Here is a 23689-nt window from a genome sequence, read left to right on the forward strand (position 1 = left end):
ACTTACGACTCACCACAAGAACTTGCAGATCGCCACTAGAGTATGTAGTTCTCCTGTTCTTCGGATGATCTTTCGATTACAGATGCCTTCTCTCCAATTTCTTGAATGTCCCCTTGAGAGGTATGTACGCCCCTATTTATAGTTGTAGAAGATAGACAATTTAAGTATAGATGAACTCTCTTGCTTGATTTTGATTGGCTCATTTGAAAAGGTCACATTTAATTGGCCAAGATATGTCAGTTGGAACATTTGTCTTTGTTTGATTGGTGTTTAATATGACTATGAGTGCCCATCATTTGAATACGTGTCATCGTATTATTTGTTCTTTTATTTGACTTGGTGCATCATATCATTTGACACGTGGAATAGGCCTTGGGCTAATCGACCGGGCTCATTATTTAATGACCAACTCAATGGACTAGCTCACGTGAAATTGAACTTCTCTTTGAATCCATATCTTGGAATTAAATAATTTGATCTTAATTTGGGTGATATTCTTGATTTAATGAATTTATCTAAATTTAATCTAGATTTAATTCCATAAACTCGTAAGTCTAATAATACTTCAAAATTCTACTTTAATGTTATGTGCCTAACATGTGATAAAATAGTAACAAATTTATTGATTCTCGAATTATTTTATTTTTTTCCGATCCACGAGAAGGTAAGGGGAAATAGGGGGTGGACAACAAGAGGGGTTGTACTACGAAGATCTAACCCCCACGCTGTAAAACTTACCTTTTAAAGTTTATGTGATACTTACTTATCCCACAATACTTTAGCGGCAAGCCTCCATTTCATCCATCCGCCCCAATGTGATGTATGAGATCATCCTCGATGTCCCCACTATTCTAGAGTACGAACCCAAGACTAGATTTGCACTCTAAATACTCCATTTTAGTCCTGCTCAACTTGAACCCTCATAACTCTATGTATCTCTACGAATTTTCAACTAAGCATTGACTGTCACATGTCTTATCAACGAACAATATACCGTCTGCAAACAATATATACCAAGGAACCTCATCTTGAATAGACCATGTCAACTCATTCATCACCAAAGCAAATAGGAAAGGGTTAAGAATTGATCCCTGATGTAGCCCTATCTCAACCAGAAAGTTCTCAGAGTCTCCTCTGACCGTTCTAACCCGAGCCTTAGCTTCATCATTCATGTCATTTATCGCCCTAATATATACGGTCAGAACACCTTAGCCTCGAAACACTTGCAGAGAACATCCCTCCCTTAGGACTTTGTCATAAGCCTTTTTAAGGTCAATGAACACTATCTGAAGATTCCTCTTCTTTTTCCTATACTTCTCCATTAGTCTCTGCACAAGGTGGATATTTTCAATTGTCGAACACCCTAGCATGCATCCTAATTGATTCCTAGAAACGGACACCCCTATCCTCGCCCTCATTACCACACTCTCTTTAACCTTTATTGTGTGGCTCAGCAATTTGATACCCCAATAATTGTTATAGTTTTGGATTGTTCTTGTACAATAGAACCATCGTACTTCACCTCCATTTGTTGAGCATTTTTGTCATCTTAAAAATAGCATTAAATTAAAAAATACGGAAATAGTGAAATAATGAAACATTACTAATTCTACTTACTGGGGAAACAATGCAAAACTAATTACTTCTAGTCTTCTTCGAGAATCGTTGCCCTCCACACCCTTTTATCGCGGTCATATCCTCGATTAGTTGAATCTTGTCACGTCCCCTAGTTCTTATTAACCTACCCTTACCTCTCCTAAGCTCTACAACGCCAATCTCTCATATATCCTCACTAGGGCCTTTGTGTATCTCCTTTTGACATATTCGAACTATCTCACAACTTGTTCGCCATAGAGGTCACTTCTACCTTGACCCAAATGTTTTCATTTCTGGCCGTATTTTTCCTTGTAAGCCCACAAATCTATCTTAACATCATCATTTTCGCAACTTTCATCTTCGGACTTCGGGATAGAGGAGTTCTTGACTGGCCAACACTCTACCCCATGCAATAAAGGAATAATTGTATAGAATGAAAAACTAATAATATAAAATAAATATAGTAGCTACCCTTTGATTTATTTATGTTCCGTATCAAACTGTTTGTCAGTCCCTCTCTCCCTCATTTTCTCGCTCGCAACTCTCCCTCTCTCGCTCGCTTTTTCCTGTCGCTCGCCTCTCTCGCTTTATACAATAGAATTGTATAATTGTGTTTCTAATTGTATAAAGCGAGAGAAAATTGTATAAATGCATGCAAATACATATATCTTTGTCCAATACACTTATAATTATACAATAATAAAAAAATTTCTGTCAGAGTTTCTTTTGCTTTCTCGTTTTAGTCAAATTTCAAATTGTATATAATTTCTCTCTTTCTCGTTTTATACAATTCAATTCTGCCTTTCTTGCGTTCTCGTTTTATACAATTCAAATTGTATATAATTTCTCTCTTTCTCGTTTTATACAATTCGTTTTATACAATTCGCTTCAATTGTATATCTATAGCGAATTATACATATATAAGTTTGTTATGGAGCGCAATAATGCAAACTTTGTAATAGCATACATATATGGATTTTATGTTTGCTATATGTGAAAGTTTCCCTACAATAAAGTCGGTGTGACTACTGCTCTATATCACTTACATTAAAGTATAGTGGCACCTTTTTATCACACTCTAGAAGCTAGCCTCCATTTTAACCACCCTGCACCAATGCGATGTATGACTTCCACGTCAATCTTTCTGTTGTCTTGGATAATAGTCCCCGGGTACTTGAAACTCCCTTTCTTAGAGATGACTTGAGAATCCAACCTGACTTTAACATTCGCTATATGAGGCACATCATTGAACTTGTGTTCCACGTACTCTCGTGGGAGGGGGGTGGTTGGGACCTACCCTTGGCGAAGGGGTGTCAAGTGACTGTGACACTTGCATGTTCTACTAGCATTGTTAATTTTTTTTACTTTAACTATTGACACCCCTTAATGAAAATTATGGTTCCGCCATTACGTACTATGTCTTATTCTTGCTATGTTTGAAACCTTTTAGACTCTAGGATCTGTCTCCACACCTTTAGCTTGTCGTTATCTTTGTTACATGTCTCGTTAATCAGTATAATGTCATCAACAATAAACATGCGCCAAGGCATCTCACCTTGAATGTGTCATGTCAGAACATCGATCCCTAAGTTAAACAAAAACGTGTTAAGAGTCGATCTCTGATGCAAACCCATCACCACTAGAAAGTGACCTGAGTCACCTCCCCCCAACCTCACCCCGGGTCTAAGATCCACCATACATGTCCTTAGTAACCCTAATGTACATGATTGGAACACCTCTGGTCTCCAAACATCTCCACAGAACCTCTATAACATTGTCGTATGCTTTTTCAAGGTTAATGAACACCATGTCGAGGTTCCTTTCCCTATACTACTCCACCTATTTCCTTACGATGTGGATGGCTTCCGTAGTTGATAATACCAGCATAACCGAATTGGTTCTCAGAATTAGAAACCCTCTTCACCTGCATATATATATATATATATGTAACCTTGTGCATGCATAGATTTTGTCAGTGGTGCAAACTTACCTTGTTAGTGCAAACTTACCTTGTTGACAAGTCATGTTGAGTGAGGCACAATTCTAGATACAGTCTTCATTCTGCCTATCTTTAAACTATTTACAAATCTTTCCGGATTGGTGAAGTTGTACAATAAGTTAAAGTTTGTGAATTTTTTAAAAATGGTAACAAAAATTAAATACTTCTACGGAAACCATTTTCTTCCTCATATTCTTTTATTCCATTTTTTTTCTTCTTATGAAGAAAATTTAGTCAACCCTTTAAGTGAATCCTCTTCTTCATCTTCCACTTAGGGATGACAATGGGGCGGGCGGTTGCATGGAGGGGCAGGTTATTTTTTAAAATACGATTTTGAATGAGAATAATCTCAACACAATCTAATTACTGAAGATGGTATATGTTTATCATTTGCAGAATCTGCCCTGCCCCAAACTCTATTATAAGCAAAAAATTTACAATGCATTCACACATTGAATAATATAAAGCTCATGGTATGCCATATTTTTCTGGGCACTGCTGATGACTCTTCCCACATTGTCACAACAGTTAATGAACTATATATATATATATATATATATATATATATATATATTATTGTTTCAATATTAATAGTAAATATTGATAACTGGTACATTTATTTAATTAAAAAAATTATACATTATGCGGGGTGGGTTTATGTGGGGAGGAGCAAGGTGGGGCAAAAACAAAAAATTATGCTATGCGGGGCAGAGCGGGACGGGGTAGTCTTTGAAGGTTCATATGGGTTTGCCCTGCATCCAACTCGCCCCCCTCCATTGTCATCCCTACTTCCACTTGTGGTATTTCTACTTTCTCAGGCTTAGCCTCAGCCTCAGCCTCAGCCTCTTCCTTCTCTTTTATCTTTTTGTGAATAAAATTAACCAACCCTCTTAGGGAATCTTCAGCTTCATCTTCCTTCAACAGTTGTTCTGCCACTTCTGCTGGTGTCACATTGGCTGTGTCAATCAATTCCTCAATTTCTTTGAACAATTTATGATCTTTAATCCCCAAGTAATTGTTAGCAAGAAGTTTGAAGCCACAAGGTGTGCAATATGCCATGTGAATGTGCACATCCATTCTGCCAGGTCGTAACAATGCAGGGTCGAGTTTTTCTATGTGATTTGTTGTGAAAATTATGATTCTTTCATCTCCACAGCTTGACCATAATCCATCAATAAAATTCAGTAAACCTGACAAGGTCACCTGCAATAAAAAGTTATATGAGTAAGGTAGAGTATTACAGAATACACTAATACCAAATACAATTTTTCCCAAGAATTGACTCTTAACTTATTCAAGAAAGCCACAAACTAATGGAGCTTGAAATTATTGTAGTTCCATGTAAGTAGAATTTGTAAAAATATGTTAACTAATCCATAGGCTAGGGCACATAATAACAATTGTTCCGAACCCTTTCACGTTCTTGTCATGTCGAAATACTGCATAGATTAGAGGCCAACATATCCTATCCAATTTATGGTAATTGATTAGTTATCCTAAAAACTGTAATAGCAGGATCAAAACCTGTTTTCTTTCCCTTGGCCATGCTCTGACTACAAAGTTGCNTATATATATATATATATATATATATATATATATATATTATTGTTTCAATATTAATAGTAAATATTGATAACTGGTACATTTATTTAATTAAAAAAATTATACATTATGCGGGGTGGGTTTATGTGGGGAGGAGCAAGGTGGGGCAAAAACAAAAAATTATGCTATGCGGGGCAGAGCGGGACGGGGTAGTCTTTGAAGGTTCATATGGGTTTGCCCTGCATCCAACTCGCCCCCCTCCATTGTCATCCCTACTTCCACTTGTGGTATTTCTACTTTCTCAGGCTTAGCCTCAGCCTCAGCCTCAGCCTCTTCCTTCTCTTTTATCTTTTTGTGAATAAAATTAACCAACCCTCTTAGGGAATCTTCAGCTTCATCTTCCTTCAACAGTTGTTCTGCCACTTCTGCTGGTGTCACATTGGCTGTGTCAATCAATTCCTCAATTTCTTTGAACAATTTATGATCTTTAATCCCCAAGTAATTGTTAGCAAGAAGTTTGAAGCCACAAGGTGTGCAATATGCCATGTGAATGTGCACATCCATTCTGCCAGGTCGTAACAATGCAGGGTCGAGTTTTTCTATGTGATTTGTTGTGAAAATTATGATTCTTTCATCTCCACAGCTTGACCATAATCCATCAATAAAATTCAGTAAACCTGACAAGGTCACCTGCAATAAAAAGTTATATGAGTAAGGTAGAGTATTACAGAATACACTAATACCAAATACAATTTTTCCCAAGAATTGACTCTTAACTTATTCAAGAAAGCCACAAACTAATGGAGCTTGAAATTATTGTAGTTCCATGTAAGTAGAATTTGTAAAAATATGTTAACTAATCCATAGGCTAGGGCACATAATAACAATTGTTCCGAACCCTTTCACGTTCTTGTCATGTCGAAATACTGCATAGATTAGAGGCCAACATATCCTATCCAATTTATGGTAATTGATTAGTTATCCTAAAAACTGTAATAGCAGGATCAAAACCTGTTTTCTTTCCCTTGGCCATGCTCTGACTACAAAGTTGCTACCCCGGTAACTAAAATGCATTGCCCTAACTTACTATTATGTATACAGACTTTTTCTATTTCATCATTTGGTATTTGAAACACACTGTCTGATTAATCTGAGTTTCATACCTAGTAGTAATAGCAAAGATAGGAAATGGAAAATAGAAGACTAATTTACCTTGCTTTCTTGCTGATAACCATTTGAATGAGCAAACGCAGATCGATTAGCTAAATTATGTTGCAAGTCAATGGTACAATCAATGTCCTCCACCACCAAAATGGACTTATTGGTTGTTGCAACCAACAACTTCTTTAAATCTGAATTCCTCCTCAGCACAGTCAACTCCAAATCATATATATCGAAGTTCAAATAATTCGCCATTGCAGCAATCAAACTAGATTTCCCAGTCCCCGGAGGACCAAACAACAAATACCCTCTTTTCCATGCCTTGCCAACTTTCCTATAATAATCTTTCCTCTTCACAAATCTCTCCAAATCCTTCAAGATGGTGTCTTTTTGGTCCTGTTCCATTGCAATTGTCCCAAAAGTGGCAGGATGATCGAGATTCACAGGCTTCCACATATCATGTAAATTGTACATGTTTTCATAATCAACTGTGTGAATCTTGATTGTCTTGCTTTCGTGTTTTTGCAGTTTTGCTTCTTTAATGATGTATGGCAAGTAAGAATTAATGACAAGGTCCTTGTTTTTCTTGTGAAATGTCAGCTCAAAGGACCTGATTTCAGATTTTAGAGTGGAATTCATGTCTCTGTGATTGTAGAAGTGTTTAGGTTGTGTTTGTCTGCAGAGCCAAATCCACTTGAATGTCTGTCCGTTATAAACATCTGTCACCTGTTGGAGCAAAACCTTAAGCTTAAAATCATCACCTTCAGAAGATCTATTTTCTAAAATTATCAAGTTGTTAAATTAAATGCGGAAGCTTACCTGAACTCATGAATATGGATGGATTATTAGGACAAAAAGTCATATGTTTGATTTGGAGACCATAATCCTACTCATAATTATACATAGTTCTCCCTGTCCAATTTACTGGTTCTATCATTAAATTATAAACTATATAAGCATACCTTTACATACACATAAAAACATATACTTTATGATGCTTCTTATGAATATTTTAATTTAAGCGTTAACTAGATTGTCTATGTTGCTCTGACCCTCAAAAGATGTTGTGGCACTCGTGTCAGATCTACCAAAAATACATAGCTTTTGAAGGATCCGATACACATCCGACGATATTTTTGAAGAGTTCAAGCAACATAGGCATGGCTTCTAGTTTAGACGAAAGCTTTTATAATAACAAAAACTATAACATGCAATTATCATTATATGTGTGCAAGACATTACCTCCTCATTACGCTCCATGGTGATGTTGAAATTTTTCTCCTTCGCAGGTTTACTGATTTTAAGTCGCTTGATGTTAGGGGACAACTTGTTGCCCAAATAGATTGCAACAGCTTCATAAATTTCGTTGTTAACGAGGCCATCAAATTCGTCAATCACCATCGTTAGCTGATTTGAGAACTTGGTGAACATGTTTTTGAGTCCAAAGAAGAGATACTCATGGAGCTCCCGGGGGATGTAGTCGTTAACTATCGTGCGAACCAACATGGCTGTTGCAGCAACAGAGCCTATTGTCGATAAAACCATCTTGGTGGTGGCCATTTTCGATTCTGTTGATGAAGAGGACATGTTCTAGAAGGACTTTTTTGGCTAGTGTGTGCTCAAGATTTTTCTACAAGTGTTAGTGTTGTGATATATAGGTTCTGATCTACAAGAAGGTGAGGGGAAACAGGGTGCAATTGAAATTGAGAAAAATGTCAAATTTAAAGGAGAATCATGTGAAGAAAAGAACAAAATGGAGTGAGAAATTGGCCAATAGGAAATAGAAAAGATTGCACCAAGACTAACAATATAGTAGTAGTTGGTATTGACTACGAAGACTTTGAAACTTCCCCCACATTTGCCCACTAGGATTTCCTTGCAGGTTACGCCTTTGCCTATATTTCAAATACACTATTTGTGGGGCTGAGATATTGCTAACGATAATCAGTGGCGAAGTCAAAAATTTTGTTAAGGGTACTTATATGAAAAATAAGTTATGACATATTTCGTATTGTTTTCAACGAAGGGTATCTGACCAGCCTTAACTATATGTGGTCAAGTCAAGAATAATCAATTGAACACCTTTTGTTAGTAACTTATACAGTGCATGTATGGTCAAATATTACTCTATGCATGTATAAACACATTATAATAAATCTTAAATGCCCTTGACAATTTTTTTGACTTCACGATTATCGACATGGCATGTTTCTATTCGTCAATTGATAAAAGATAATATGAGGAAAATGCAAAATATACATGAAATGAGGTTAATGAAAATTACATGGAAGAAGCTTGGGGATTTGACTCTAAATTGATTGAAGCCTTTTGAAGTGTATATAGGGGTAACAAAGAATTTTTTTTGTCTTTGTCTGTTCAAGTTTTACCATATTGACAAACTTGCCTTGTTCATGCGTCATGTCCGGCAAGTCAGTGCTTTAAAATTTAAAATATTATCGTTTAATTTATGTGATATAGTTTGAGCAGACATTGATAGGGGTGTGCAAAAACCGAACCGACCAATAAATCGAACCGATAAAATGTTATTGGGTTATTGGGTTATTGGGTTTTTAATGGGTTTAGAAAAAATAATTATTGGGTTATTGGGTCGGTTTCGATTTTTCCTATTGGGTTATTGGGTAAACCGATAACCCAATAAGACGATAGTTATTTACTACTTTACCCTTCCTCAATATTAAATATACATAATTTAATACATAAATAGATTCTAGCTTTTCAGGTTATGTGATTTTTTGGTTAGGAAATTGATGAGAACTTTGTTGATTATCTGGTGGATGAAGCAACTGTTCAAGATTGTCTCATTGAAATATTTTATTTTAGTTTTAATTCTAGTTCGTAATTGTAGGAGATAGCTTTTGCAAGTTTGTGAATGTTAGTAATTTGATCAACATTCAAAGTTTTCTATTAAGTTTTGGCGGTAAGTTGGTAACATGTAATTATAACATACGTACTATTATATATTATTTGATCGACATTTTCTTATTGGGTTAACCGAAACGAACCGATAACATCAAAAATCGATAAACTGATAAAAAATTTCTTATTGGTTTGTTATTGGGTTAGCATATTTTAAAACCGATAAACCGAACCAATTATATGTAAAACCGAACCGAACCGACCGATGCACACCCCTAGACATTGAGTATATTTTTATGGACTTTATAAGTGTGATTCAGCGCAGATAAAATATTAATCATTTTATTAAATAAGGGAATATGTCATTCTTTTTTAAATTAAATAAAGAGACGAATCATATAAATTAGGAAAAGAGTATCTTCATTCTATTTATCTTTAAAATGTAACAAATTTTGTTGGAGTAAACTTACCTTGTCGAAAATTTATGTTGAGCTAGGCACGATATTAAATACAATCTTTATTTTACATATCTTAAAAATCATTAACAAATCTTGTAGGGTTGATAAATTTATATTTACAAAGTTCTAAAAATGGGAACATCTAAATTAAACACCAAGACTTAAAAAGATATGCTTGGTATTAAAACTTCATTAAAAAAGCTTTGGAAAAATGACAAAAATTCCTCCAGAAGTTCACTTATTACTCTTATCCTCTATTAGTTTTAAAAATATCTAAAATCTCTTATTTTTAAGTCAAATGAGGCAGATACAAAAATATGACAAAAAATAAGGCGGATACAAAAATGTGATAAAAAATGAGGCGGATACAAAAATGTGATAAAAATGAGGCAGATACAAAAATGTAAAGGTTAGCCACATAAAAAAATGTGACAAAAAATGAGGCAGATACAAAAAATGTGATAAAAAAATGAGGCAGATACAAAAATGTAAAAATGAGGCGGATACAAAAACGTGACAAAAAAATGAGGTGGATACAAAAATATGACAAAAAAATATATAATGTATCCGTCACCTTTTTATTGTATCAACCCTATTATGTATCCGTGTTTTTATACATTTTTGAAGGATTTTGATCATTAGAAACTTATAAGGGACATGGTCATTTAGCCCTAAAAGTATGTTATTTATGTCATTTGCCCTTAAAAATTGGATCAAAATCTGCCCAAATTCATCGAATGAGTTCATCATTATATTCATGATTTACTTAAATTGCGAGAATGCACCGATTCAACTCGATCCACAGAATATAAGGGCTCAATCTGCGCAAAGGTGTACTGCAAAAATTTGGTAGCTTGATCATTTTTTTTTCTATTTTATTTTATATTAAAATTATAACATTATTGTTTATCTCATTATTTTTTAATAGTTATTATGAAATATGAAGTACATATGATATTTCATAACATGAAAAATCAACTTCATAAAAAAAATTTGAACTACTATAATAGATTGTTATTATAAAGGATGATAATTATAAAAAATGTGTGACTTAGGTACATATCTCACGCATTTTGTTATGATCTCCCATTGCTACATAATAAGTCCTAGTAATAGTTTAAATTTCTTGAGCAAAATCTTCCTTAGTGTTTTTTTCTTAGAAAATGATCTGATATAGCGGTATTAGCTTTTTTGTAATTCTTTCTAGTGGTATTTTCAAAAATTATACAACACAACGATATTATGTATTTTTATTGCAAATATACAGGATACACTTATTTATGTATCGATAAATCGTATTAGTGAGTATTTTTTCAATAGAGATGACAATAAATACTTGACATACGTATATAGCATAAATTCAATATATATTTTCATGTATTGATCCACACATAGCATGCCCTTCACATATCGTTAACCTCCCATATAATTGGGTTACTTATATAGTTTAAAGATATACATATATTCGATCTAGTTGGTTGACGACCTATTTTATAATATGTTTTTATATATTTTTAAACTTTTTCTTTTAATTTCTGGTGGTTTTCAGTTTGACACTTCTCAAGTTATCTATAATATGTTACTAAAATGATACGATGGAGGATTTAAGATATCATCAGAATATATTTATATATTGGCATATGGTATAATTGAGATTTAATTCAATAAGGATTAATTATGAAAATCCCACCTTTTAGTTTACTTATTACCATTATTTCCTATAAGTTTTACAAATTTTCAAAATTCCTCATTTTCGCACATCACATTAATGTATCTCGCGTATCAGTTTAGTATATCGTGTATAAAATGTACCTCGCACATCATATTAGTATATCTCTCGCATCATATTAGTGTATCTCACACATCAGATTAGTGTATCATGTATAAAATGTACCTCGCACATCAGATTAGTGTATCTTATGCATCATATTAGTATATCTCGCGCATCAAATTAATGTATCTCGCGCATTAGATTAATGTATCAATGCTTATATTATTGTAGCCGTTTTGCGGGATTTTTGTAATTATAAACTTTTAAGAGATATATTGTAATTTTGCCTTAAAAGTATGTGTTTCCGTAATTTGCCCTTTTTTTTTGCGGTCTACTTATTTTTGGTAATCTAAACTAATTAGTTAAATTATTTATTGATGTACTTTTTTATTCTTTTGAAAAGAAAAATATATGGAAAGAGCAAAATATTAAAAAAAGATAAACTAACAAAAAATTAAAAAAATAAAATTTAAAAGAAGGAAATAAGTAATAAATTCATTAACAAATGGTATCTCTATAGAGTATAAAACAAAAGGCGACAAAAAGATAAAAATAATACATGAGAAAAGAACAAAAACAAAATAATTATAAAAAAGAATGAAGCAATAAATGGAAGAATAAAAAAAAGAGAGAGAGAAAAATATTTTCATTTTGGGTCTATTTTATTTAATTTTTTCTAATGATTTTCCCAATTTAACAAAAATATTATTTAATTTTAATTGAAATTACCCATTTTGAAACGGATCCCATTTAAACCCGACCCGGTTCATATGAACTTGAAACATAGTTGCTTTTCTCTTCTCCGTCGTATATAATTACAGAAAAAGAAGTCAAAATTGCCGGCGGAATCATACTACCGGCGGCGAAGTCTCCGGGATAGGTGGAATCGGCGGCACTCAAAATTGCCTGATTAGGTTGCCTGAGAGAATTGATTTTCCGGCCAACTGATTTTGAGGAAGGTAAGTTTTTCCTAGAATTCCGTCTTATATAGTCTATGAATTGGGTTGCAATGCTTTTACTCTGATGTCACTTCATAATGATAGCCCTTGCTTGAGTTTCTAGTTCTCTGTGCGTTTTTTTCCGCAAGAGCATAAATTATTACACTCTGATTTGTGAGTATTAGTAATCAAATTGTGGAACTTTCTACTTGAGAAGAGAGAAAACACAGTTAGAATACAGGAGAGTAAATATTTATCATTCTGTACTTGAAATTTTAGTGCTTGACATGAAATATGATAGTAAAATGGAATTTGTGAGGAAAACAAGCTATAAACTAAGTAAGCTAAGGCTATTCTAAAGAAATGAAAGGAATAATGCATGTCTTCCAAAATTTACTTGAACTCCAACGAGCATCCATGAGTTTATGCCTTCGAAGTTCCTTGCTTAACAAAGTCATACTGCAAGTAGAAAACAAGCACAGGGGCAATGGCTTTTAACCCAATATCAACGAACTTTCTGTCGGTAGATTTAGTGACTTCTAGAGTGACTGCATTGAGTCTTCTTCTCATGTCTCTACGGTGTTTCCTGATGCCTTGTCAACTGCCTCACCAGGAAAGAAGTAAATATTCTTGAGAAAGTCCTCCAGGATTTGACTTAAAATAGAACCTTTGAAATGTTTTAATCTTCCACTACAATGGAGTACTCCTTTCCCATTAGGGTATTTCAAAGCGAGTCACAAGGTAGAATCACATCCATGGTCCCATATCTTTTCTTCATTTGAGTCATCAAATCTAAGCCTGCAATATATGTTGTCCCCATGGTTTGACTCCAAGAGCCATGTCATCCTACTAACAAAAGCAGTTTTGTTTTGTATCATTTTCACCAAGAAATGCAAAAGTTAACACATCTGACAGGCTATGAATCTTCATCATCATTAGTAACTTTTGTTTCATCTCCAGAATGAACCATGTAAAAGAGACATTGTTGAAAACTGGAAGTGCAACAATTGGCCTCAAAATGCTGTCAAGATTAGTAGTCCACTTTAGACTCTAGAATTATCTTCATTGCAAGACCATGTTGAAATTGAAGACAGGCATTTGATGCAATATTACCACCAAGTGATACTCTTTACAACTGAGCTTGCTGCTGTTCCATATTAATAGTATTGCACAACTTGTTTATGAATTTTAGAATATGCTTCGGCTCCAGTCTACGAGACAACTATATTGCTTCTCATTGGGTGAAACTACATCGTGATTATAAACTTGAGAGAAAATGATATCCAGAGACTTATATAAGTCACACGTAAGAGGCAGAAAGACCTGGCACAGTAGTTAATGCTACTAGCTCCAACCAACAGTGAAGAAATTTCCAAATAAGAATCATAAGAATTAATGATCTGTCTACTAGAGATATGATCAGCTGATTAATGAAAATAGTAAGTAGGGAGACAATATCCTTCTCGAGCACCAGAAAGAATCAGGATTAGTATATAGAGAACTTGACTACTAATATCTCCTACTATGGGTATGTTTTCTGTTTTCTGTTTATAAGTTGTTACAGCTGGCTTGTAGTTGTCTATTGATGAATTGGAACTTGGTAACTTCATTTTCTGTAGAGTTTTACGTGAAAGGAAGAATATCTTCGGTCTTCTGCTGGGATACACCAAACCATTATATACCATTGAAACTGCATCATTTGATAAGGAGAAATCTTCTTATTTTCTCCTGCAACTGAAGGAATGTCAAAAGTTAGAGATAGAACGGAAGATTTTAAAGATGTTGCACGTCGATCAGCATTGTCTTTGGGATATGATGAGGTACATCAACTTGTTCAGTTCATTGCTTTTATCTATTTTTGATCGACAGAATAATATAGTGTGCTGTGAAATGCCTTGAAGAATCTTCATGCTCATATGGACCCTAAGTCCTTTACCTATTACCTAGAGTTTATTGTGCATATAGCTTCACTAATTTAGCATTGTCTTTGGGATATGATGAGGTACATTAACTTATTCAGTTCATTGCTTTTCTCTATTTTTAATCGACAGAATAATATAGTGTGCTGTAAAATGCCTTGAAGAATCTTCATTCTCATATGGACCCTAAGTCCATTGCCTATTACGTAGAGTTTGATTGTGCATATAGCTTCATTAATTTAGCAGTGTCTTTGGGATATGATGAGGTACATTAACTTATTCAGTTCATTGCTTTTCTCTATTTTTAATCGACAGAATAATATAGTGTGCTGTAAAATGCCTTGAAGAATCTTCATTCTCATATGGACCCTAAGTCCATTGCCTATTACCTAGAGTCTGATTGTGCATATAGCTTCATTAATTTTCTCATGTATCAATTGTTCATACCATCCCTGGATCAGATGCTTGGTTCTATAATTAAATTGATCAATAATTTGTGTGGTTGCAAATGTCTGGCAGTTTTGTTTTCTTTGCAGATGATTTATAATTCTCTTATTTGTGTGGGAACTAGTATTCCATTTAATTAAATTGCAACACTCTCTTTCCCCCACCCCCACTCCCCCACCCCACCCCTTTGTTAAGCCTATGTGATACATCAGATCTTAGAATATGTCCTCTGAATTTAGATTTTTGCTGACAGTCTAAAACAGCTGCTTTATTGGCATCTTTTATCATGCATAAACCCCGACAAAGGTCAGGATTCACCAGAGCTGCACTTAAAACGGTATATTTTTCTTACACATAATGCTTATCTTCATTTGTTACTTTCCTTGGATTTTATATCCTTTTGCTCATACACAATCGCAAACCAAAAATCCTTTTCATAAAATTTCATTAATCAGCTGGAGAGCATTGGGACCCTAGAGCAATTTTTGATGAAACACAAGAAGGATTATGTTGATTTGCACCGTACAACTGAACAAGAGAGGGATAGCATTGAGCATGAAGTAAGGTTACACACTTTCATATTTGTTTCCTTTCTTCCCTTTTTGTACTTATTTCCTTTTTTTCTTGTGTGGATTTCAGAACAGGACGATTAGCTAGACTATATTCTTCTTGCTGCTATGCTGATGTACATAGACATATTTTGTTCTTTCTGCATGATAGTCTCTTATCAAATATATGTTGATGAAAACGAAGGGGTATTTCAGTTTGCAAATAGGATTAGGCCATCTCACAATGGTGAGGTTGGAGTCGTGATTACATATTCGAGACAATTATACTGTTTTGCCTCTATCTGGTGATTTGCAATTTTCTAAAAGAAAATATCAATCTACTTTCAACTTCAAACAAGTTGGGACGGCTATAGGTATTTTTTATATCTATGAATCCTTTATATCTATTCCTGCTATAGTTTGATCCATTTTATTTTCCTCAAAATGACCAATAGGCCACATAATATATAAAAGTCAAAGGAGTCAAGGAAAACAAATACAAAAACAGCCTAAACAAACCGAAACTAAAGAAAGAATCCGTTTTAATTTTAATACTTTAAAAGAAATTCTTTTTAGGCAAATTAGGGGTTAGCTAAATTAAATGCTCAAAAAGTCTCACACTTACCTCGACCTGGGCAAAATGCAAGTGTAAGAACAACTATACCTTGGTACCAATCAATTGGTATCATCCATATGGGTTTTTTTGTTCCATTGCGTTATATGCTTACCACATAATTCTAAGTCTACTTCGTAGCTTTTAGAACTTTTAACACCATCGTATCACATCTTTAAAGAAGTACTTTCAGGGGTTTATGTAGGACATTCCCTAAACATCTCAGAAAATATTGTCTTATGTTGTCCTCTATCTATGCTACTTAGTCTTTCTAAAAAAATAGAAGAGAAGTCATAAGAAGTAATATACAAATCACTGTCCCTTATTTGTATTTCCTAAAAGGTCCATTCACTAATGATGTTTCATGTACTTCGATTAATATTTTGATGTCGGTACTGTTCAGAATGCCTTGTTATGGTTTCACATCCGTTTATCCTCTTTCTGGGCTGTTTTTCTTGAGCCGAGGGTCTATTGTCAAGAACCTCTCTACCTCTGAGGTAGGGGTAAGGTCTACAGACCTTACTTTGTGGGACTACCTCCGGGTATGTTGTTGTAGTAGTAACTTTCAGAACTGTTGAAATTTGACCTGCAATGACCCTGCTACTTACTCTTTCTACCTGATGATGTAATTTACAATCTTGTCTATTTGTGTATGGCTTGCGTTAATCTTAACTTTATGTTCATACAACACTCATCCTCTATTTTTTTTACTTTTTAAGGTAAGTAAATTAACTTCAGCAATTAGATATTGCTATTAAATAAGTATTAAAGGAGGCTACATTACAATTGTGCGATGAGCTCAGGAAGTCAATCATGGGATCTAAGTCATTTGCAATAGCCATGTTGCACCCCCCAAAAAAGAAGAGAGGATATACACTAGTATTTGATACTAATTACAGATGCAGATTTGCTCTCAAAAACTCTTGCATTCCTTTCACACTTCTCCAAGATGTAATCCCAAATTGCTACAGATTTAGATTTTCTCTCTAAAGGGAGTCCCAAGTATTTTGCAGGAAAAGAACCTACTGTACATCCCAAAGTTCCTGAAATTTCCAGTAGGGTACGAACATCATTTACCGGGTACAGAACATTCATGGAGTAACTAATATGAAGACCCAATACTGCTTTAAAGAACAAAAGAACCATGCACTGATAAAAAAAAATCAGTTTGCATTCAAAAGGTGGGTGATATGCTTCCCTCCCTGGTTCCTCAAACTTGGATTGAAGCCTTTAATCCACCCGTGAACTTCTGCCTACTTAGGCCTTCCATAACCCAGTGTTGTGAAAAGCGCAGAAAAGCGCGCTTCAAAGCGAGGCGACCCTTGTGCGCTTTTTTATCTTGAGGCGAGGCGATCTGAAAAAAGCTCTCGCTTCAGATGAAGAAGCGAGAAGCGACCCTAAGGCAAAAGCGCAATAAAGCGCGCTTTTTATAAAAAAAAGCGACAATTGGGGTTTTTTAAAAAAAAATTAGTTTTTTTTTTAAAAAAATCTGAAATATAACCTTCTCTCTCCTCACGACTCTTTCCCTTCTTTCTCTCCTCGCGACTCTTCTTTCACAATACTTCTTTCCCTTCTTTCTCTCCTGACGATCTCGACTGAGGCTGCCTCTCTCTTCAACCTCGACCGCGACTGCAGGTAACTTTTTGTTCATCTCTTTTTTAGCTAATGTTTATTAGTTCATCTCTATGAGTTTCTTTTCTCCTGAAATATACAATCTTCGCCTGTGCTTCATCTCTTCATCTCTCTGAGTTTCGACTACTCTAGTTTTTTCTACTTCTTCTCTTCTTTTCTTCATCTCTGCTGCCTGCTCTGTTTCTAATTACTGACTGCTGCCTCCTATTCTTTTTTTTCAATTCTTTTCCTTTTATTTATTTATTTTGTGATCAGTCTAGCAGCCTTGTTAAAGAATAGGAGTTTGAATCTTTGTGATTTAATTATGTTTTTAATTTTTTGCTTTATATGTTATGACTTATGAGTATTTTTGCCTATGTAATTTCGTTCAATCTAATACTATATTACCTCTATTTAGTTATTTAATATTTTTNGGCAAAAGCGCAATAAAGCGCGCTTTTTATAAAAAAAGCGACAATTAGGGTTTTTTTAAAAAAATTAGGTTTTTTTTAAAAAAATCTGAAATATAACCTTCTCTCTCCTCACGACTCTTTCCCGTCATTCTCTCCTCGCGACTCTTCTTTCACAATACTTCTTTCCCTTCTTTCTCTCCTGACGATCTCGACTGAGGCTGCCTCTCTCTTCAACCTCGACCGCGACTGCAGGTAACTTTTTGTTCATCTCTTTTTTAGCTAATGTTTATTAGTTCATCTCTATGAGTTTCTTTTCTCCTGAAATATACAATCTTCGCCTGTGCTTCATCTCTTCATCTCTCTGAGTTTCGACTACTCTAGTTTTTTCTACTTCTTCTCTTCTTTTCTTCATCTCTGCTGCCTGCTCTGTTTCTAATTACTGACTGCTGCCTCCTATTCTTTTTTTTCAATTCTTTTCCTTTTATTTATTTATTTTGTGATCAGTCTAGCAGCCTTGTTAAAGAATAGGAGTTTGAATCTTTGTGATTTAATTATGTTTTTAATTTTTTGCTTTATATGTTATGACTTATGAGTATTTTTGCCTATGTAATTTCGTTCAATCTAATACTATATTACCTCTATTTAGTTATTTAATATTTTTTTTTTATACTAAATGTCGCTTTTTTTAAAAAAAGCGCGCGCTTCGCTTCACGCTTCTCGCTTCTGTGAAGCAAGCCCTCGTCGCTTTTTTCCGCTTCTCGCTTCCCAAAACACTGCCATAACCAAGGTGAAAAGAGAAGGGGAGAGAGGGTCTCTTGCCTTAGACCTTTTTGTGTAGTAAAAAAACCTTTGGTGACCATTGATGATAATGGACATCTTGACTTTGGAAATGCAGAAATGGATTCATCTGACCCATTTTTCCCTGAGGCCCATCAACTTTTATATGTTAATCAAGAAATCCCAGTGCATATGGCCGAAAGCTTTTTTGATATCTAGTTTGAATAAAATACCAACCTTTTTCTGCTTCAATCTGGAGTCTATTCATTTAGTTGCAATGAGTGAGGCATATACAATCTGTCTACCACTTACAAAAGCTATTTGAGAAGGGGATACCAGCTTGCATATGGCAGATTTGAGCCTTTTAGCCAATAACTTGGACAGAACTTTGTAGAAACTTCCAATTAGATTCATACTACAATCATCTTGTGAACATGTTGACTTTGAGGCCCAACATTTGCTCCAATATTTTATTGGTCTTAAAATCGTTCTATAGCACTTGCCTTTCTCTTTGTTAATTATCATCAGCAAAGACCTCTTGTGGCATTTCTCTATTGCAACCATCAAACTTTATTCAATCATGCCATTCTTTTAGAAAACTGGGTCTGTACATCTGAATTATATGCATTCGGATACCACAGTTGTGTCTTATCTTACATCACATGTGTTTTTATTTATATTGCAGTGCATGTTTTCTCTAAGAATTATTGCAAATGAAGTCAATTGGTATGAAAGACATAATATGAGAAATGGCGTATTTTCCCTAGTTTTAGGTATGGATCTAGTAAAAGAGTAAATTTAACATAATAACATCTCTCTCTTTATTTACTTTTTTTTTTGGGGGGGGGGGGTATTTGGGTGGCAGGGATAAGGGGTACTGGATGGGGAAGTCAGTCCTGATCCGCAAATTCCATTTCATGGAAACATAATCCCAAACTCCTCATGGACATTGAATAAGTGCTAAGTAGCTCATGCTCTACCAAGTGTTTTAGGGATAACCCACATTTGTAGTTTTTAAAATCAGGAGAAGAACCGGGTGCATGATGGAATGAATTGATCCTGATACACATCTTGAACATTTCATGGAAACATAATCCCAAACTCCTCATGGACATTGAATAAGTGCTAAGTAGCTCATGCTCTACCAAGTGTTTTAGGGATAACCCACATTTGTGGTTTTTAAAATCAGGAGAAGAACCGGGTGCATGATGGAATGAATTGATCCTGATACACATCTTGAACACTTTTCAAAAGTTTGATCTTGTATAGTAATGATCTTCTTGTTTTCTTATATTCATTTTTTATTTTGCTTAACTAATTCTTAATATTCTGTAAACAGTATTAAGTTCAGTCCAGGAAATAATATAGATCCTGGAAAATTACTAAAAAAATTGAAGGATGAAAGCCAATAGAAGTTGAATTGGTGGTTACAGTACTCTTAACTCCAAGTTTGACTATGAACTAACTACTTTGACCTACTGAATTGGTACTTCTGCACCAAGGTGCTGTGTTTTTGGTTTTGTTTTCCTGCCATTTACTATGGTCAATATCTTGTGAAAAGTTGAAAACTAGATCTTTGTTTACTCCCTTGAAATATTTGATAGTATTGTGTCTTCTTGTCATGCTTTGTCAAGTTTGATGTCCTTATGATCTTTTGAGTCTGAAGAAAGAGATCCTTGTCCACCTTGTGGTTTGACTTTTTCTTGTACAGCTTTGTTTTGAATGCTAATGCACTAAATCGAGATTGTGAAGTTTTGAGTTTAAATTTTTTGGAAGGATATTACTAACACTACTTTCTGTAGGTTACTATTTTTGTAAAATCTTGCAAAGAGCAGATAGATGTTCTCAGAAATAGTATAAATGAGGAAGATGCAAATTCAAAAGGATGGCTTGGATTGAAGGGTGACAATCTGAATGCTGATACTATAGCACACAAGCATGGAGTGGTATGGTTGCTACATACAATATAGTCATCAAATATTCTATAATTTGATAACTACTGCTTCCTGATACATCGCTTCCCACTTTCTGCTGGTATTTGGAAATTCTAAAGTAACTTTATCAATACTGTTTGAATTAAAGATATTACTAGATGACCTGTGATGTTAGATTAGTTGATGTTGTGTGCTTGTCCTTGATATCACTCTGTTAGTAGAATACTCTTATATCCATGTGAGTCTGACTATTCTTTTTACAACGTTCCATGTGCCTATGTTAGATACCTCAACGTAAAGATTATTTTATTTTACTATTTGGGAAGTCGATGTTTTTGTGATATTTTCTACAATCATCAGACACTGTCATATCACAGTTATTTTGTGCCCCATTCTCTGCTGGTGTTAAATATTTTCGACGAATAGCCTGTTTTAAATAGAGAATTTTTAAAAATGATTTCTGATGTTAGTGGTAATACTTCAAAATTGTTGTCTTTATTTGGATTCTAGTAATACTTTAAATTTGGTATCTCTTACTTCCGCAGATTTTCTTTCCCTGAATTTTGCTTCTTAGAAAGTGGATGTAATATGTGGTTGCTCTGTGATTTGCACAACATATCACTGACGCATTGACATACACCTGCAACTGCAGATGGAGTAATTGAAGCCACTAGATTGTGGTGTTTATTAATACCGCTTGATGTAAATATAATTTATCAACCTAAGCGATGGTGTGTAATCAGATGGAAGTAGGTTTAAAGCTGGTTCTTCTACTTTGTTTTCAAACTGCCTCGTGTTACACTAAGAGTGAAGCTGAGGATGTAAAAGAAAAGAAAAAGATCCTTTAGAAAAGAATGCCTATGCATTTGAAAGCATATTTTCCGGTTTATCATGAGACTCACCATAAGTGAAAATCCTTTAGTAGTATATAAACCTAATGGTGCACTGCTGTGCTTGTTATTCTTGGAGTGTGGATGCATATTCTCATATGCATTGTTTCCTTTTATACTGCAGGTTCTAATTTTAAGTGAAAAGCTTCACTCTGTTACATCACAGTTTGATCAGTTGCGGGCAATACGCTTTCAAGATGCTATTAACCGAGTTACACCAAGAAGGAATCGTAAGAGCACTACCAAATCAAATGCTGCAGAGGCCTCTGCTTCTAGTGGTTTGGATCCCGACATGAAAAGGGACTCTGAGGTCAGGGACAATGATGTATCACAAGCAGCTCCTATAAGAGTCCAAGAACAACTTTTGGACGATGAAACACGTGCCCTCCAGGTAAGTTGGTGAAGTTTTCTTATATAGGATTTAATTCTAGCAAGCAACTTCTTAAAGCTAAAAATCAGATACACTCTATTTTGTACTCTTGACTACTATGATCACTCACATGATGCAGGTAGAACTGAACAGTCTCCTGGATTCTGTTCAAGAAACAGAAACAAAGATGGTGGAAATGTCTGCACTAAACCACCTTATGTCTACTCATGTTTTGCAACAAGCCCAACAGATAGAGCTTTTATATGAGCAGGTTAGCAGTATTGTTGCTGTTTTACTTTCTAGTTGGATAGAGCTTCTATCTTGTTAACATGACAAGTAAATCATTTTCTCTCTCTCTTTTTATTTTAACTAATTTAGACAATCTCTGCAATTCTTCTATTAACTTTGCAATTTGTAACTATTTCCTAGTTAGAACTAACGAACATCACAATTCACGGATCTATGTGGTTATACTTTTATTAATTTGTTCTTTTAAAGCATTTAGAAGAATATCAAGCATTCTAAGTCCCTATATACCGCTTGAGTTTAATAATTGTCAGCTATCGACACACATGTATGAGAATAAAAGAACACAGAAAGATTAAAAACAACGATGGAATACGTGTTTGTAGATGATCAATCAGGCTACATGTTTCTTTGAAGTGCACTGAACTGAATTCAGAATGATATCCTTCCATTGCCAGATACGAAATGAGATTAAATGAAGAACTGGGGATTCATATAGTTGAACCCCAGCTTGTTTGGACTGAGGCGTAGTTGTTATTATCTGTAGTATGGGTTTTTATCACCGTATACCTCACGGAAGCTCTCGGTGAAGTCTACACCCTCTGTAATTAGTTTTGAGCTTCAGTTGGTATGAATTTTCTGTTTTTTTTTTTTGTTTCAGGCAGTTGAAGCTACCCAAAATGTGGAACTTGGTAACAAAGAACTGTCACAAGCTATTCAAAGAAACAGCAGTAGCAGAACTTTTCTTTTACTCTTTCTGTTTGTACTTACATTTTCAATCCTCTTCCTAGATTGGTACAGTTAATTCTCAGTTTTTTGCACTAACTTTTGCCTTACAAGTAATAGGAGTATAGTTACCAAAAGACATAAAAATTGAGGGGTTTAAAACCTTTTTTAAGCCGTTTTAAACTTATTTCAAGTCATTCTTATCCTTTTCAAACACTTTTAAAAGCGAAAAATGACTTAAAAATAGGTTTGATCAACTTTTAAACCAATTCAAACAGATTTTTAACCATTTTTTTCAAAATTAAAAAAAAAAAAAAGGATAGGATACCTACCAATAAATATCTTACATTCATTTGCTTTCTAGCAAGAAGTCAGAGATACAAAAGATGAAGAGAGGGGATAACATGCATGCAATAAAAAGAACAATGCTAGGCAAGACTACTAAAACAACATGATTGCAAATATGCAACAAAAAACACCCTAAAGACAGTATTGACCCCTTTAGTTGGAGTAGTATAATTGCTATTTTAAATGCTTAAAAAGGAAAATCCTCATTCTCCATTGTTACCTTCTTGGTGGAATTACAAATGATGATGTTTCCCCTACAAAACAAGAAGCCAACAAAAATAAGTTAGAAGATAAGAGTAAAGAATGTTATGTAAGAAATCCAACTAACATAGAGTGCAATGGTTGAGATTCTTTACCCTTAATTGAAATTTCGGACTTGAACGTTGCCCATCAAATTTAGTTTTACATTTTGTTAATTTAAATTAAGTTGGATTCGAATACATGGCGGAAACACACAAAGAGAGAGAGAGAGAAAGGGGAAGAAATCCATTTTTTTCTCCTAATA

The 23689-nt window shown here is 34.5% G+C and overlaps 3 protein-coding genes across 5 annotated transcripts; 1 reads left to right on the forward strand and 2 right to left on the reverse strand.

The window, feature by feature from the left end:
• Positions 1-4195: 4195 nt before the first annotated feature.
• LOC107013122 (AAA-ATPase At3g50940-like) lies at positions 4196-5136 on the reverse strand. Its single transcript, XM_027915289.1, has one exon. The coding sequence runs from the start codon at positions 4670-4672 to the stop codon at positions 4289-4291; it is 384 nt and encodes a 127-aa protein (XP_027771090.1). The 5' UTR covers positions 4673-5136; the 3' UTR covers positions 4196-4288.
• Positions 5137-5224: 88 nt separating this feature from the next.
• LOC107014809 (AAA-ATPase At3g50940-like) lies at positions 5225-8156 on the reverse strand. The gene is made up of 3 exons (XM_015214903.2): positions 7541-8156; positions 6350-7024; positions 5225-5827 (listed from the first exon to the last, which is right to left on the reverse strand). The coding sequence occupies exons 1-3, from the start codon at positions 7883-7885 to the stop codon at positions 5318-5320; spliced, it is 1530 nt and encodes a 509-aa protein (XP_015070389.1). The 5' UTR covers positions 7886-8156; the 3' UTR covers positions 5225-5317.
• A 4051-nt stretch (positions 8157-12207) lies between these two features.
• On the forward strand, positions 12208-22998 carry LOC107012528 (syntaxin-81-like). Of its 3 annotated transcripts, XM_015212394.2 has the most exons (8): positions 12208-12363; positions 13962-14162; positions 14962-15045; positions 15164-15268; positions 20473-20616; positions 21619-21885; positions 22004-22135; positions 22772-22998. In XM_015212394.2, exons 2-8 carry the CDS (start codon positions 14085-14087, stop codon positions 22913-22915), a joined length of 954 nt encoding a protein of 317 aa, XP_015067880.1. In that variant the 5' UTR covers positions 12208-12363; positions 13962-14084; the 3' UTR covers positions 22916-22998. The 3 variants fall into 3 exon arrangements, with proteins under 3 accessions (XP_015067880.1, XP_027771802.1, XP_027771801.1); XM_027916001.1 differs by lacking the exons at positions 12208-12363; positions 13962-14162 and adding an exon at positions 14324-14344; XM_027916000.1 differs by lacking the exons at positions 12208-12363; positions 13962-14162 and adding an exon at positions 14426-14527.
• Positions 22999-23689: the final 691 nt, after the last annotated feature.

The sequence above is a fragment of the Solanum pennellii genome, chromosome 3, assembly GCF_001406875.1.
Source record: "Solanum pennellii chromosome 3, SPENNV200".
Classification (NCBI taxonomy): Eukaryota; Viridiplantae; Streptophyta; class Magnoliopsida; order Solanales; family Solanaceae; genus Solanum; species Solanum pennellii.